Source organism: Corvus brachyrhynchos, unplaced genomic scaffold, assembly GCF_000691975.1.
Source record: "Corvus brachyrhynchos isolate BGI_N302 unplaced genomic scaffold, ASM69197v1 scaffold26, whole genome shotgun sequence".
NCBI lineage: Eukaryota > Metazoa > Chordata > Aves > Passeriformes > Corvidae > Corvus > Corvus brachyrhynchos.
The window spans coordinates 7270361-7286534 of NW_008239324.1; the positions used below are offsets into that span (position 1 = coordinate 7270361).

Below are 16174 nucleotides of genomic sequence, written 5' to 3' on the forward strand. Positions count from 1 at the left end.
AGCGGGGAGGGGCCGCAGGTGGTGGTGGTCGGAGCCACGTTCCCCGTGGGGCTCAGGGAGACTCTGGCGAAGTTCACTGACGTGGGCCGGTTTGTCACCCTCGGCACCCAGAGCCTGCACTGCCTGCCGCCTCACGTCCAGCAGAAGTTTGTCCGCCTCAAAGGCCAGGACAAGCTGCCCGAACTGCTGCAGCTGCTCAAGGAGCGCCCATCATCTGGCGGGGCTGTTCTCATCTTCTGCAACAGTGCCAGTACTGTCAACTGGCTGGGCTATATCATGGACGACCACAAAATCCAGCACCTGAGGCTGCAGGGACAGATGTCGGCAGCTGCTAGAGCTGGCATCTTTGCCTCTTTCCAGAAGGGTGATGTGTCTGTCCTTGTCTGCACTGACCTTGCCTCACGGGGGCTGGACACCAGCAATGTGCAGCTAGTGGTCAACTATGACTTCCCAGACACCCTGCAGGACTACCTGCACCGCGCAGGGAGAGTTGGCCGGGTTGGGAGCAAGGCGCGTGGAGCTGTGGTTAGTTTTGTCACCCATCGGTGGGATGTGGACCTGGTACGGAAAATAGAGACTGCAGCCCGGAAAAGGACAGGTCTCCCAGGAATGGACTCCTCTATTAATAAGCCTTCACCTAAAGGAGGTTGATTCAGGTCACCAGGCATTCCCTGGTAGGGGCTTACCTTGAGGTCATTAAAGCAGAGCAAATGAGCTGCTGTGTGTAAAGCAGACTGAAAGAGAGTTGAGTTTCAGAACCAGGTGATCAGGTTAACTTTGTGTACTGTTCTGGAAGCTGCAGTATTCATTCCCACAGCCATCACAACATGTGGCTTTCCCAAAGGAAACTAGTAAGTGAGTAACAGACTGCATTTGGAGAATATTGAAGAACTACTTCATCAGTTGATTTGGATTACTTATTTTGAGACTTATAACTTAAATTCAAATCAAAATGAAGGTATGTCTGTATGAAACACAGCTCTGTTGCATTTCACTGCTGCCCACCATCAGCTAACATTCATTATTAAAACTTAAAAATTGCTACTGTGGCAGGAAAAAAAGCCTGACCAGTTACAGACACACGTAGAGAGACTAAAGGACAAAGGATACTTGATTTTCTTGTGATGTAGCTGTTCACTTGGAGAATTCTAGACCAGATACCTGTAAAGTTCAGTGGGAACGAGAAGGCACAATAATGCTTGAGGCTCTTTCAAGGCCTTAATTTGTTATTTTATGGTTACCTTTCACTGAGAAATGGGATCTTGCTCCTTCATTCTATATTAAATAAAATTTTAAAAGCCTAAAGTGTTTCCTGCACATTTTTTTCTGCATACTGTAGTGACATGTCCAGTTTCTGAACTGATTGTAAAAAACCCAGAAAAACCCAATACACTGAAAGATGTCTTCTGTTAAGTGAAAGAAGTGTGTTGACTCACAGCTTCTAATGACTCTCATGTAACAGAGTGAGTGCAGGATTTCTTTTGAATGTTGTGCCATTGTCCTATTTTGCTTCAAAAAGTTTGTATCCATGGTAAATAATCACACAAATAAGCATTTTAGCTCTGATTTTTGTTGCAGTGATTTAACCCTTTCTTTAACCCTTTCTTTTAGTGGCTGTTTTTCCCATGCCATCCACTTTAGGCTGTGCAATCACTTGGAATGAAGAAATAGTAGATTTCTACATTATGGTAAATGAGAAGATCACAGCATTGGATCTAAGTAATACACTGGAGCTACTCTTAATATACTGAGAGTAAAAGCTAAACAAAGAAAACTTGCACAGATAGTCACCTAAGAATCAGGCAATATGACCTTATCCTGTTGTACACATTTGCTCTGTTCATATTGCACAGTTAAGGGGCTCTTAAAGGAAGTTACAAACTGCAGTATAATTATTTAATACAATGGCTCCCAAGTTTTAGAAATACAGTGAAAGAGTGATCCAGTTGGAGACTGGAAACCCATTCGTTGCATGGACGGCAAATAATTTGTAGTTTAAGTTCTGTAACTCACATTTTTACAGTCTGTGAACAGGTCAGTCTGGATTGCAGCACGCAGAAATACTAAATTAGACAACACAGTGAAATAATGAAGTTCTTTCAGTGATTTGCTTCCTACTTTTGAAGTAATATGCACTTTATATAGTTACAAGTAGTAACCTTGAACTTGGTACAAATGCCCTTAACTGTTTGTTGCTAGAGCACTGTTGATCACAACAGTTAGTAAAAAAACCCCCAAACAAGCAAAAAACCAAAAAAAACCCCGCACCACAAAATTTCGGGCACTTTATATATATACTAAAGTGGCTGATTAAAAGCCTTGGGTAGATAGACTCAAGAGAACACTATATTTACCAACAAAATTTTTTGTATACTGCTTTCAAACGAAATCAGTTTTTTAAGCAATACCACCAGTTTTTTAAGCAATTTTTTAAGAAATACCACTTTCCTCCTGTTGCTCACCAAGAGACAGTTGTTGGAGGCAGTGATAAACAGGAGTAATTACACACAGGAGCACACAGACATTTAGACCCTGGGATGCATAAGCTGATACAGAGCCACCAAATGCTGACAGCCACGTCACTGACACATGTGAAAGGTTTTACTGCCCAATAGGTAAATGCTATAGCAAAGCCTTCAAGGGGATTTAGAGACTTTAGAGAGTTATCTCACAGGTAGTGATATAAATGTGTGTGTAGCTCACACATAGTCAAATTTGTTCACGAAACAAAGACATACAAAGACTTTAGTTTGACTTCTCCTAAACTGCTCTCTGAGTCGCATCACTCATTGTTCACATCCAAATGACTGCCTACAGTCATAATTAACTGCTGCTTTCTTGTCTGTATAGATGCTACCTTCTGTGTAAATCTTATTTTAGATCCTATTGTCACGACTACAGCTGCATTTGGGCTCTATCTTATGGGCATTCAGGTAATTCTGTTTCACATAGCCCAGTGTCTAGCAAGGTACCCTAGGACAAACTCTGTCACGTATCATGACAGTCAGAGGGAAATACATCTCCTACCACTCCAGCAATCTGACGAAGCCCACACTTCTGCAGACTCCACCACTCCCTGGAATGCACTCATATACATGATCTCCCCAGACAGAACCTTCTTCCCTCCTCTTTCTCCTGAAACATGTTTGTGAGCCCAGCTTACACATTAGTGGTGGAGTGTGTGGTAGAGAAATTCTCCACGCGCACTCTGGCCAGTTTCTCAGTGGAAGCCGGCCGCTGGAAGAACTTGCAGGTGAAGACTTGCCGGCAGGCCTTGCGGAAATTCTCCGAGAGGAAAGCGTAAAGGATGGGGTTGATGCAAGAGTTCCCGTAGGCCAAGCAGTGAGAGATGATGCGGAAGGTGAAGGAGATGTTGTTCAGGGGAAAGTGCCCAAACTCTGCCCACATGGTGATGATATGGTGTGGCAGCCAGGAGAGCAGGAACGCAGCAACCACGAGAAGCACTGTCTGCGCTGTCTGGAAAAGACGAGATCGTGTGTTAAATGGTCACAATGATCAAGTGAGGCTGTGGAATGAGTGAGTTTGCTTTCCTCTGTCATTAGTGAAGGCAGCATAACACAGGCAACACTCACGACTGCCAGGTGGGCACATTATGACAGTATGAAAAAGGATGCTAAAAACCCTGGTAAACTTGGATTGGCTGGTTTTGGCTCAAGGAAATAGCTATAGACAATGGAGGTAGTGCCTATAAAACTTCAAACAGTATAAAGGCTGCAACAATGCTAACTGTGTTACAAGGAAGAGTGGAAATAATAGCTCATTTGGAGGCTGAGGAACATTAACGCTATTGAAAATAATTGCAGGGAAAAACAACTTGCAGGCAAGCTTGCCACTGAGAGGAGTAACAAAAACTGGCCTGAGGAGAAGGATTTTTCCAGTATCTTCCCTATTACAGGAGAAACCCAGAAAACCATTGAATAGAGGATTTTTTTTACGTATGCAGTGTGCATTGATTAGAAATGTTCCTAGCTGGGTGATGACCTGAGGGAGGCTCCCTGTGCCTCTGGGATCCCAGCCTGTGCTGGCTGGATTAGAGGTGTTCCTCTGCCATGGTTGCTTCCCAGTTAACTGGGCAGCCTCTGGCACAGTCCCAAAGCTTGACCTGAGGTAAAATTTTCCTGAAAACAGTGTTCTTCGAGATCACCATACAAAATGAAGGTTATCAGTGACAGTAAATAAAATTAGGCTATAACTCACTTCAGCTTCCTTTCTGTAAGACCCTGAGGCCTGTGGGAGTAGGATCTCATTTTTCACGTTTAGGAGACCTGATAGTGTTGCTTTTCTCTCACTTTCTACTTCTAGAACACTAAGTGAATGCCTAGCAAGGCTCAGAGATTGCTGACTTGGGGGCCCTAAGATCCTTTCCAAATGTTTTTGTGGGGCTTATTCCACCTGACTTCATGAGTTTTCAAAAATACAAATGGTAATACAAGGTGACCAATTTTTCTGTATTTAATCCCTCATTTTGGGGTTCTGTAGCAGATGCACAACTGGTGACTTCCCTCCTCTTGCTCCACTTGTTTCTCTGCACAATGTCTGATTTTTAACTTTGGTATTTAGTGTTTCTCATTTGTATTTTGTCATTTTAATAAATATAACAACTTGCAGACATACAGATGATATCCTTCCCCTGAGGCGAATTGTTGTACAAGTAGCAGGAAAGCAGTGGAGAAAAATTAAAACTTAGGTTGCATTTCAGCTTAAGATTTACAGCCTTGCTAGGCTACGTCAATGCTTCTGTCAATAATTCCCTAGCATGACTTCAAGTGAATAGTGTAAAGTTACTTTCCTAGAACAGGGATAATTTTCTAGTGAACAAAAATTCATTTAGTCAGTGGTTATCATGGCCACATTTAGTTAAACCCATTAACCTCTCTAAGGAAGATGTTATTGCTTTAGATCAAGACTACAATACAAGTTTTAAAAAAAAGTGATTTCTGTCAAATAGGTCTCTCAAACAAGTTTGTATTAACTTTGAAAGGCAATAACCTGTAGGTTCATTGTGTACCTGGCATACTCCAGGTGCTTCCTTGTTTCACCTACCAGAATGGTGTCTGACAGCTGAGCTAACAAAGATATTCCCCTGAGAGTGAACAAACTACACTGCCAAGCGTCCTCAAACCAATCATGCTCTGAGCCAGATGATGTCCTTAAAAATAGACTGGAATGATTAGAAGTTGATGAGACCAAAAGACACAGACCTAGTGGTCTTGTGGGATCTAGCTTACCCACTTGGTAAGCTTGGTATGATGGGTACCAAAGAAATGATGAATAAACAGGTCTCATCATTAGCTTTCACCAGAAGTAATGGTGCTACTTCTTTACCCTCTAGCAATGTTAAGTAGCTTAGGCTTGTTACCCAGGCAACCTTTCATAGCATCCATCTGCTTAAATTAGGGGGCTACAAGCACTGAAACATTCTTTTGAATAAGGCTTATATACCTGGCTTTTTTTCCCCTTTTATTGTGAAATAACAAAACTTGCATTTAACATAGGGCAGAGTATTACAAAATGGGTTTACTGTTGCTATGTAATAGCACAAAGCTATTTCTGGGGTCCAGCTTTTGGGGATTTTGAGATGGAAAACAGACAATATTAGAGCAATAATGTACATCATTCATGACTCAAGAAACAGATTTTGGAAATGGAACTTGTGTCTGTTTTTTCAAGTTAGGGATCATGTAGTTAAGATAGAGGAAAGTGAACCAAAACATTATTTGACTTTTAATGTTACAACTTTGTTGTAGCTTAAACTACTGTTACTATAGACTGACCAGCTATGGAGGACTGATCCAAATAGTTTGTGTATTGTTAGAGCTTCTTCCAGGGGCTGTGATAGTTTGCACATTGCATTACTGTTGGTCAAGCTGTCCCCACTTAATGCAAACCTTCTGGTTCAACTTTGAAGTTTTGGTGGGTCCATAATAGACGTACAATCCGCTCTACTGGGTTGTTTCAGTCTCTCTTAATACTTCTAGAATACTTCTAGAAGTCTTTCAAGCAGCTCCAGAAAATAACTTACTGTGTTATTTGTTGTAGAGTCAAAGTAAGTGTGTTTAAGCTGTACAGTGAATTGATAGCATAGTGACAAAGAAAGACAAGGAGATATTTTTGTTTGTCAGATAATTAGACAAACTTCTGTTATTCCTCCCCCGCCCCCCCATTTCTGTCATGTGCAGATTGTCTCGAATTTACCTGCTTATTCTTTTGTTATCTTTATTGGTCATCTGCCTCTCATTTATGCTTTCCAGACTTTCTTTGTCTGTTTTGCCCTTTGATTATTTTTTTCCCCTCGCTCTAGACAAGCTGTTTCTTGCTTTTAGCCTTCTCCCATCCTTCAAAAAGCAATGGGAAATATGTTTAAAAAACATTTTGGGAGAGATACCTCATTCCGGAGGATGATGAAGTCCTTAAATTTAATTGTGTTTAGAGCTGTTGTCCTTGATAAGCTTCTAATGAAGTTGCTTCAACTTGTCAGGCATCTGCTCAAGGGCAAAATTAAGATTGTCCTGTAATGAGTCAAATGCTTCAAGTATTCCATGGATTTACATATTTTAGGAAGGACTAGCTGAATTCCTGAGATTAAAATATAGAGTGGACAGAACAGTCTAGAGGGGTAGAGGGCTTGCCACTTTCCTAATTTAGTCCCAGTTGGAGACAGCCCAGCTGCACATCATTTCTCAGAGCTGATCAGACCATCCATTTCTACTGTGTACTTCAGCCACACAGAAATGGGAAAGAACATTCAATTAGGTTTTTATTAAAGAGTACTGGCTTGCAGACAAACTGGGCTTCATTAGTGAGACAACTGCTGTTTCCTGAATATGCTGAGATTATTTTCTCTTTTTTTTTCTTCCATAATTCTGAATGAAGAAGCATAAAGTAGCCTATGCCTGTTCTTCCACACTGTCTTATCAGCAAACAACAATTGACTCTTCCTTTATTGCTGCTCTGTAGGAGGATGTCTGATACCTGATTATGTGATTCACTGATAAATCTTTTCTCCTGTTATGCTCATCTCTAACTTGTATATTTTTTCCCTTAAAGTTTGAGAGACAAATGGTGCATGTTTTGATTGCCCCAGACTTGATTATGGTAAGCTACAGGGTTACAGACTTCACTATATATTGTAATTTACTGTAGTGAAGACTTGAAAAAAATGTAGTGACCCATGGCTTTTGGGTCACTTTTTAAAGCTTTTGGTTTTAGATACTGCAGGTACCCTGTGTCAGTGCCCAGGAAAGACATGTGGCTTAGTGCAATATACTACTGTACTGCTGAAGGAACTTACCAACCTCTGAGGAAGACAATTTTTGTGGCTTTAGATTCAGGGATATTGAACCAAGAACATCCCTTTGTTCTAAGTCCATCTGTGAGCCAACGTGCAAAGTGAAAACTGCCAATTTCTTCACTCCTGCTGCCACATTCTTGTTTGCTCTGTTGGCAAATCTGACTCCCCCTGATGGATTTGCAAACATTCTTTTCCTTTTGCACATAAAGTTCTAACAGAAAGGTCCCAAACACAATCTGATCTCCAGAAACATGCCCATAGCTAAGTGATAAATGCAAAATGTTCAGAAAATGGCATACCTATTCTTAAGTAACTTAAATGTTGGATAGCAGCTTTCTCTACTTCAGAGCACACACATCTTTTAATTACTATTGAAGCACTTCTCATTGCCCTTTGGTCTTTTTTTTTATTACATTTGTATATAATTCTACTCTTCAGTGATCTGAGAAGGACACTGAAAGTATTCTTTTTCATTGTTCTGTCTTCTTTCTTGGAGTCAGAGATGGCAGCTGGATGTCATGAAGAAGAGGAGGGACTGAAGTAAATATATTTTCAGATGTTATCAGTTCATTTTGGTTACTTGCTTTATGTACAAAGGGGGCTCTTCATTTCGCAGCAGCTTGCTTGCACTGTTCCAGCTGCTCATCTGCACATCTCTCGTTCTAATCTCCTCTGTTGGTGCCCTTGAAACTGACTCATCCTGTATTCATAAATGCTTATGAGCATTGTGATATTTCTATTATCCCCTAATTAGTAATGATGCTCTTAATTCCTGCTGCCCTGGGCTCCTGTTAACCAAACAACGTGCAGGATTTCACCTTGGAATTATATTCTTTTGCTCAATGGATCCCAGGATCTTCCATGTTCCTTTGCTGTATCTACTGTTGTTCAAATGCCAAGGCCTTGAACTTCACGTCCATTATCTCCATGAAAACCTTCAATTTGCATGAACAGTAGCCAAATAGTTAGTTTAGCATACAAGAAAGCAGTAACAGTGCAGCTTTTATCTGCCTCTCTTGGCCAAGATGTTCAGGAATACCCGTCTATCTTGGAGGAATTCTGTATCTTTTACCTTAAGCTCTTGTATGACCTTCAAAGTGCAGCACTCCAGGGAGTGTCCCAAATAAACTCCGTGTGTCTTCGTATTTACTTATCTCTGGAAGCAATGAACAGCTGATTTGCTTACCCACCAGGTAAGCACGGCTCACCTTCCTATTGTAGCTAACCAATAGAAAAGCATAGTACTAATTTGTTATCTTTGAGTGGCTCATTTGGTCTGTTAATTGAAGCTTTTGGCCTCAAGGCCCCACAGCTCCTACTATCCTTTCAAGGAAGCCTGCAAAATAGCTGTGAAATTCACATTCCCAGAAACATTCTTAAATTTGAAAAAGCATTTCAGATTGTTCAGTTTGCAAGCCTTGTTATTTGTTCTTCAAAGATGCACAAGACAGAACTGAATAAACACTGAGGAACTCTGGTGTGCTCCAGAGGCCAGTAAAACACCATAGGGCCATGATAGCCCTCGGTTTGCATTAATTTCCGTCATTAAATCATCTTATTTAAGGCAGATGTATGAGCAGAGTTCCTGGGGCTGGGCTCTTATGAAATATTTTGCAACACTGTCAGAGGGGGAATTGTTAACTTTCCTTGGAGCCAAATTACAGACTTGCTGTACTCTGCATAGTTCAGAAAAGAGATAACAGAATTGAAATACACTTAATTGTCATAGAGGGGTGCACAGAATTTCTTAGCCTGTGGTCTTGCTGGCTGGCCTCAAAAAACGATTATCCAAAACTTCAAAGGAGAATCCCGCAGCATCACACCATCTGATTTTCAAGGCTGGCAAACTTGTACAACCAGTATGGCATTAAATGGGGAAACAGACGGTCATGTATCTCTTCTGCAGGCACAGTCTTAGTGCATCATGCAGAATTTCAGCCTAAGCTTGTGAAAAGTACTAAACATCTTCCTTGATCTAATGCACAGATGTTACATATAAATGGAAAAGCACATTAAATTGAGCATGTCCAACATTGTCATGTAGATGGCAAACTTATATAAAAATTTTAAAGTGGGAATCTGAATTAAAGGTCAAAATCTTTTTATAACGGGATGTGAAGTCAGGATGCAGCAAACTTTGTGCAGGGGAAATTTTTACAAAGTTTCTTGTGTGCTTAAATTGAAAAGGTTTCTCTACATAATCATCCTGTAACTTAAAAGCTTCCACATCACAACCCAAGCACAAAACCTTCCCTTTTTTTTTATTTGGTGATTTGTGCCTGTATGTCATTTGTAGGTTTCTGCTAAAGACAAACTTGTTCTTTTCAGCAGGTGTTTGAGCACTGACTTGGAGGGGGTGACAGCTGCCAGAGCTCTCCGGATTATTCGTAAACTGGACCCATTCAAACAAAATGTGGTTGTAACTGACTTTACAATAGTGTGTCTGAACACTGCCCATGAGTAGTTTGTCCTAAAAATCAGGGCCCTCTTAAGCTGTCCTTTTAGCCCCTATGTACCTTCAAATAACAGACTTTGAGTACAATGTTGTGGCAAATGGGACAATGACAGACAGCAGAACGATCATCAGTAATGGAGGAGAAGGGAAAAGTGACTTCGCAAATGTAGTGCAGGGAATAAAATCCCTGCTGAAACCCCAGGTATATCTTGTGGCACTGTGGTCTGGGAGACAACAGATGGGCCTTCAGATGCTGCTGAAGTGAAGCCTGGTGTTGGAGACATTTATTTAAAGGTGCTTCATACAGCAGTGGGAATTTTTTGACAAGACCCTGTTGAGAGGAAATTGGGTGGCAGTGCCACTCTGTAGGTGTATGTGTCAGAGCTCCTCTTAACTGTGTGGATAGCCAAAACCCCTACAATTCTTTTAACTTTTAACTGGGTTTTGTTTCCATACTGTGATAACAGACAGAATTATCACATGCTTGTCTGCACATGCAGCTCTGCGGGTCCCTGGGCAGCAGGTGCTGCTCTGCTGGGAGCAGGCAGCACACACCAGGGAGGGAGGGGAGCACAGCTGGAGGGAGCAGGCACTGGGAACCATACTGTGTCATGAAAAGGCAAAAAGGGGTAGAGAAACAAGCAAGAGACTTCTTGAAATAACGAATTCCCAATACCGTAGTTCATTAGGCTTTGTTTCCTGTTTCCATGGGTTTGATTTACTTTTTAAAACAGGGTTTTATTTTTTTTTTTTCATTTTAAAGGCATAGATATAAATTCATGATACAGTACGATCTTTAAAGGGGGAGGTTGAGCCACAGTACCAAGTATCTGGGCTCCAGTAATATGTTTCACATACTCAGGGTCAGTTAAATCCAGGATTATTTTGCTTTCTTTGCTACAGCAGTGCAGCTAGGAAAGTCAGGCATGTACTTGCACAACTGGGACTATCAATTTGGCCATGCTATCACCATCTCATTAGAAATCACCCTAGGGCTGGATCCAGCAGTATCCCATTTGTTCCGTAAATATTTGTCTTATTGAGGTTCACATGCTGTTTCCAAATTTCCAGGATGTATTAATAGCAGATAAAATACCAGCCCCTCTATGACCTTTCAGGTGGCTTTAATTTGGATTTGTCCCAGTAATACTTCCTACTGTATTTCTGTGTTCTATGGCTCAAACTATGTGAGTAAGAATGATGTCTCTTCTGCCTGATATCAGTGTTATAGGATCTGGGGGTGGAGGGACTGATATTACACCAAGACTCCAGCAAGGTCAATGAAAGCTAAAGATCCAGAAATAAGTCTTGACATTTTAAAAACTCTTACCTGGTAGTACTATTTTTTTCAGAAGCAGCCTGTAACGGAGCATAATAACAATGTGTTTCCAATCAGCATGTGGAATGCTGCTTATGGCAAGACCACAGCCTGAACTCTATGGCATTTGCTTTCTTTCTTAACTATGTTTTATCTTGAAGTGTTCAGTCCTGAGGAGAGTTCTTATAGCTTCTGAAATGCTGAGTGACAAAGCAAATTGTTTGCAGTGGTAATGCTGGCAACTCTTTCACTGGAAAATCTTGTTCAACAAGGACTCTGAGCCTGCAATTTGATTCTTTTGAGACTTTTATTCATGTATGTAGCCCAGATGAGCGTTGGGAGATTTGAACAAAAACCTGTTTGCAAAATTTGCTATTTAACTGTTTAAAAACAAAACAACACCAAACCCACAAACCAAACAGAAAAAAACCAAACCAAATCCAAATAGGAAAACCCAAAAAGAGCAAACCCAGACCCCGTTCTCTTGGAGGTGGAAGGAGGATAATAGCCCAGTTTTCTTAAAATGATAGGAATGAAGCAGGAACTGCATGGTCATAGTTTCAGACTATACTCTTTTTTATGAATATGACACTGTTTTCCATATCAGTGTGGTGAAGATGCACACTGTGAATTAACAGATGTGACTCAGATGATTTTATCACCTCATATGGGAAGACTTGGTTGTTGTGCTACACTTTCTCTCACAGCTCAAGGCAATCAGTGTTTAGCCACTGAGGTCACACATATTTCAGAACAAACTCGATGTTCTGTATGTACTAAATCAACCTTTCAAATGTGGATCAAGATTCATTTGTCAAATATCTTTGAGTAAAATAAGCAAAAGCTGTTCACTTAATCCCTGATGAAGTTTATGAATTAAACCCAAACACAACTACTTTCACAAATGGACCAACTAAGTACATATGAAGGAAGCTGGATTAGCAGAACTGACATGCATCTATGAGTTTCCTATTAGGCTCTAGTGTGAAGTGTGCTTAAGAAGACGTGCTTTAAAAGATGGACTCTCACTCTTGTGTTTCAAGTATGCTTTGAAAGCATATGCAGGAATTCAGTGTGTCTGCAACCAGACCAAGAAAGCCTCCTTATGAAATGTTAAGAGTAGTGTTTGCCACAAAAAATACTTGAAGTAAGTACACTAAAGAAGATGCTTGGCGTGCAGGAAAGCTATATGGACAATTTCTACACAGACAGTGCTGGAAGAAGACATATTGTGAAGGATGATATGTGTGTGTAGAGGAATGTATTTTATTTTTCTTTTATCTGAAAGGATCACCTATTAAACTAGGCCTAACTGTGCCACATGGAACAAGAATTGCTATTGGGTGTTTCATAATTATGGCCAGGAAAATACTTAAGGGGAGGGAGGAAGAAGTGCTGCATCACTAACTTGTTTGAACAGGTAAAATCAAAGGTGTTTTTTAAAGATTGATCCTCTTGGCTATATCTAATAACAATGCCCAAGGCTGAAGAAACTGTAGAGCTATTTTTTCATCCAACTCTACAAAGCAAATCTGAAAACAACACAAGTGGGTACATTTGAAAAAGTGACTGTCATAAATGAAATTCTTAACTTCTTTACAGAAAAGTGACAGTAGTAATTTTCAACTGTTGGTAGTATTCTCTTAAAAATTAGCAACAAAATAGGTAGTGTGCCATTCATACATGGGTAAAGAAATTCTGGAGGGGAATTTCATACAACCAGTTTAGGGATTTGCTGGTGACTTTGAGACCCAAAACAACTTTTCAAACTTATGAAATTGTGAAATGATTCTATGTGGAAGGACATTGCTTCTTAGCACTTTATTTGCTGCATTTTACATTATCAAAATTGTCAGCATGTCTTGGTTGCCTTTTCTCATGGTAGCTGTTAAAGTCACCAAACTCTGACTCCGGTTTCTGTTTGTAGTCTGCACTATTGATCAAGAAATTATACTCTTGATTTTGAAATTTTAATTCACAGTTTATCTGTGGTGGCATCAGCATTCATCAAAAAATCAGCAGGCAAAATAAGACATGGTGTTCTTCAATGTAGTCTGTTCCATCTAGGTCTGGTGGTGTTCCTGCAGCAGGCAACACACAGCAGCTCATTTCTGCATAATGTGTTGCCTTAGAAAAGGTGGTTAAAAGAAAGTTTATCAGAACCTACTTGAAGTTAGATGAACACAGAAAACATGCTCAAAAACACTCTGAGGGGAAAGGGAAAGGAACACCAGTCTAGCCAATATTGTGGTGTATAACTTCTATAGTTATCGTGTTATGAGATATTATTGTAAATACCAATTGAGTTCTATCCTTACAGACAGTGTAGGTGCAAGACCAATTATGAATTGATACTCATAAGTATATTGCAAATAAAGCTGAGTGTATGTTAGTGAATGTAATGAACCAGTAGAAACTAAATGTAATCTGTAGTTAAATCTAGTTAGGATCCATAGGCAAAAAGGACTGACAGAAATTGTAACTGTAAAACAACTGGAATCAGCATAGACCAGGCTGATTACTTTATAAAACTGGCATACCTATTGTATTATGGTCAATTAACAGATTAAACCAAAGATATTTACCTTCTTCTTTGATCTCTCTGACTTCTTGGAAATGTTCTTTACTTTTGTATGAAGATGGTATAAAACCTTGGGGGGAAAAAAGGAGCAATATATGGAATGAGAAATTGAAATTTGTGTATTAATACTTGAACTCCTCATACAAGCACCAAAAATTTGAAATAATTATTTTAACATTACTTCAAATATGATACTTTCAGATTTTAATTCTAAACTCTCCACTTTCTCTTTTAAGAAACAAGGTTTGGAAAGAGCATTAAACCTGCTATGCTTCCAGTAGTTCAGCACATATTAAGAGCTCAGCTGGCACTATGCTGAAATCCACAGGGGTTTTCACATGGACTTTGAATTTTATGTTGTGCCTCAGATTGTCTTCATTTATTCCGTAGGCTGATGATGCACATGGGCAGAGAGCAGGCTGCCAGTCCTGTTCCCTGGTGGGACTGTCCTGCTGCTCCTGGAGGCAGCACAAACAAATGTGGTGGTAGGAGTGGGCTCACCCTTGAAGGGAGGGTCATAAGGAGTGTTGAAGCACTGCAGGCAATTCTCAATTAACAACATCTAGATCTAGCTTTTGAAAACTGTTTACAGCACAGCAATAACCTGGAAATGTTTATCCTTCCATAGGTTTTTTCTCTTGCCAGTAGCAAACATTTGTTACTTAGAAAGAACAAAATGAAAAATATGAAAACCAGCAAGATTCTTTAGAGGGTTTGGGAGCCAGGCTGGGTGTCATCTTAGCAGTTGTAATCCTTTTTGTGATCTGGTGTAATTTCATTCTGTTTTCCATCCCTCCCCCCACCTCAAAAAAGTATTCTGTACTAGGAGAGAATACGGAAAGGGTTGGATCAGTTATTTGGCTGTGTAGCTAAGCACACACAGAAGCCACCAGGAGTCTGAGATCTTTCTCTCCATTTAAACATTATTCCCATCCCTCGCACCCACCTTGGCATAGCAGCAGGTGATGAGCAGCAGGGGCAGGAGGTATCCCACCAGCAGGATGGTAATCTTGTACATCTGCTTGGCTGTGGAACCGTTTGCCCAGTGCTCCCAGCAGAAAGAGCTGTTGGGTGCCTGCTGATGGCCACTCATGAGGGCCTGGTGCTGGGCCACGGGGATGGCGATGAGGAGAGACAGCAGCCAAATGACAGCCACGCCAAGGGCAGCGTTGCGCTTGCTGCGGATGCAGGGCGAGCGTTTGGCATGGACCACAGCAATGTATCTGTCCACAGACATGGCCACCAGAGTGAAGATGCTGACCAGCATTGTTGCCATGGCCAAGTAGTGAACCCACTTGCAAAAGAAGGCACCGAAGATCCACTCGGGCAAGGAGTAGATGGTGGCCTGGAAGGGAACGCAGAAGAGCAGAAAGGAGAAGTCTGCAATGCTTAAGTTCAGGATGAAGATGTTGGTGGCACTGCGTGATGGGCGTCCCCCAGGCCGGAAACGCCCCAAAACAACCAACACTAATGTGTTTCCCACCATTCCCAGGAGAAAAATCAACCCAAAAAGCACTGGTACAATCACCACCTCTGGGCCGCCCCTGGTTGCTTCTGCCCAGCATGCTGGGGACTCTGTTTGGCTGGTCTCAAGGTTGCACTTGCTGGTGTTGGCTCCAAGGGAAAGCACAAAGTTGTTTTTCTGCTCCTTCATGGAGCCAGGCAAGGAGCAGTCACTGCAGCCCTGAACTGCTGACAGGTACATCTGTGTTTGTTAGGGGTGGCCAGAGGTGAACTTTTGTCTTTTCCAGCGCCGTGTCTTTCCTTTGAGGAGCAATTTTCTAAAGATGATTTTTCCCAGTTCTCTCTGTCTCTGGTGCAGATTATTCCAGGGACTGGCAAAAAGGAGGTTGAGGAATTTGTGTTATCCAAGAGATGACACCCAGGTTTGGCAGCTGGTGCCAGTGTGGCAGAGAAAAAGTCCGTGCCGGAAGAGCAGAGGATGAGGCTGCCCTGGGAGCTTGGAGCAGCAGCAGAGCAGCAGCAGCTCGGCTTCCTCATGCCCCTCCTCTTCTGCTTCCCTCCCACACTCCCTGGATCTGTGGCTGTCATACCTGCTTTCCCATCTCCATGCCGAGCTGTGGCAGAGAGAACAAATGCTGTCTGTGACCTGAGCACTTCAGAAAACAACCCCTGGCCATCTTTGTCCCCATGCATTACTGCTCATGAGGGGGAAGAGCAAAGCAACCATTCTCATCCAAAGGGATGGATAAGCAGCAGCTGCTGAACAATAGTGTGTGCAGTTCTGTGAGAGGCAGCACTGTTACTGGCTGTACAAGAAGGAAAAAAAGCTAAAATACTTTAATCAACAGATAAGGATTTCATTTGTTTGTGTCATAGTCTTCAATGCTCCCATTAGAGCATAAAGCCATCTGAATAGCTGTGTTTCCAACACAAAAAGCTGTGAGAACTTTAGATTCAGGAGTGGGTCTTGCTACTTCTGGGATATCTGCCCAAATTCCTTAGTGCCTGAATATTCTTGGACCTTGTTGATCCATCTTCAAAGAC

The 16174-nt window shown here is 41.4% G+C and overlaps 2 protein-coding genes across 2 annotated transcripts in view; one reads left to right on the forward strand and one right to left on the reverse strand.

Annotated features, from left to right (window-relative positions):
* DDX28 (DEAD-box helicase 28) overlaps positions 1-1305 on the forward strand; it is a 2559-nt gene extending 1254 nt beyond the window's left edge. Inside the window, exon 2 of the mRNA XM_008638905.2 lies at positions 3-1305. Within this exon, the coding sequence (XP_008637127.2) occupies positions 3-651 (649 nt within the window). The 3' untranslated portion in view covers positions 652-1305. The remainder of the gene's footprint in view (positions 1-2) is intronic.
* Positions 835-15877, reverse strand: LOC103620185 (galanin receptor type 1). Its single transcript, XM_008638783.2, has 3 exons — positions 14613-15877; positions 13671-13736; positions 835-3477 (listed from the first exon to the last, which is right to left on the reverse strand). Exons 1-3 carry the CDS (start codon positions 15369-15371, stop codon positions 3160-3162), a joined length of 1143 nt encoding a protein of 380 aa, XP_008637005.2. The 5' UTR covers positions 15372-15877; the 3' UTR covers positions 835-3159.
* Positions 15878-16174: the final 297 nt, after the last annotated feature.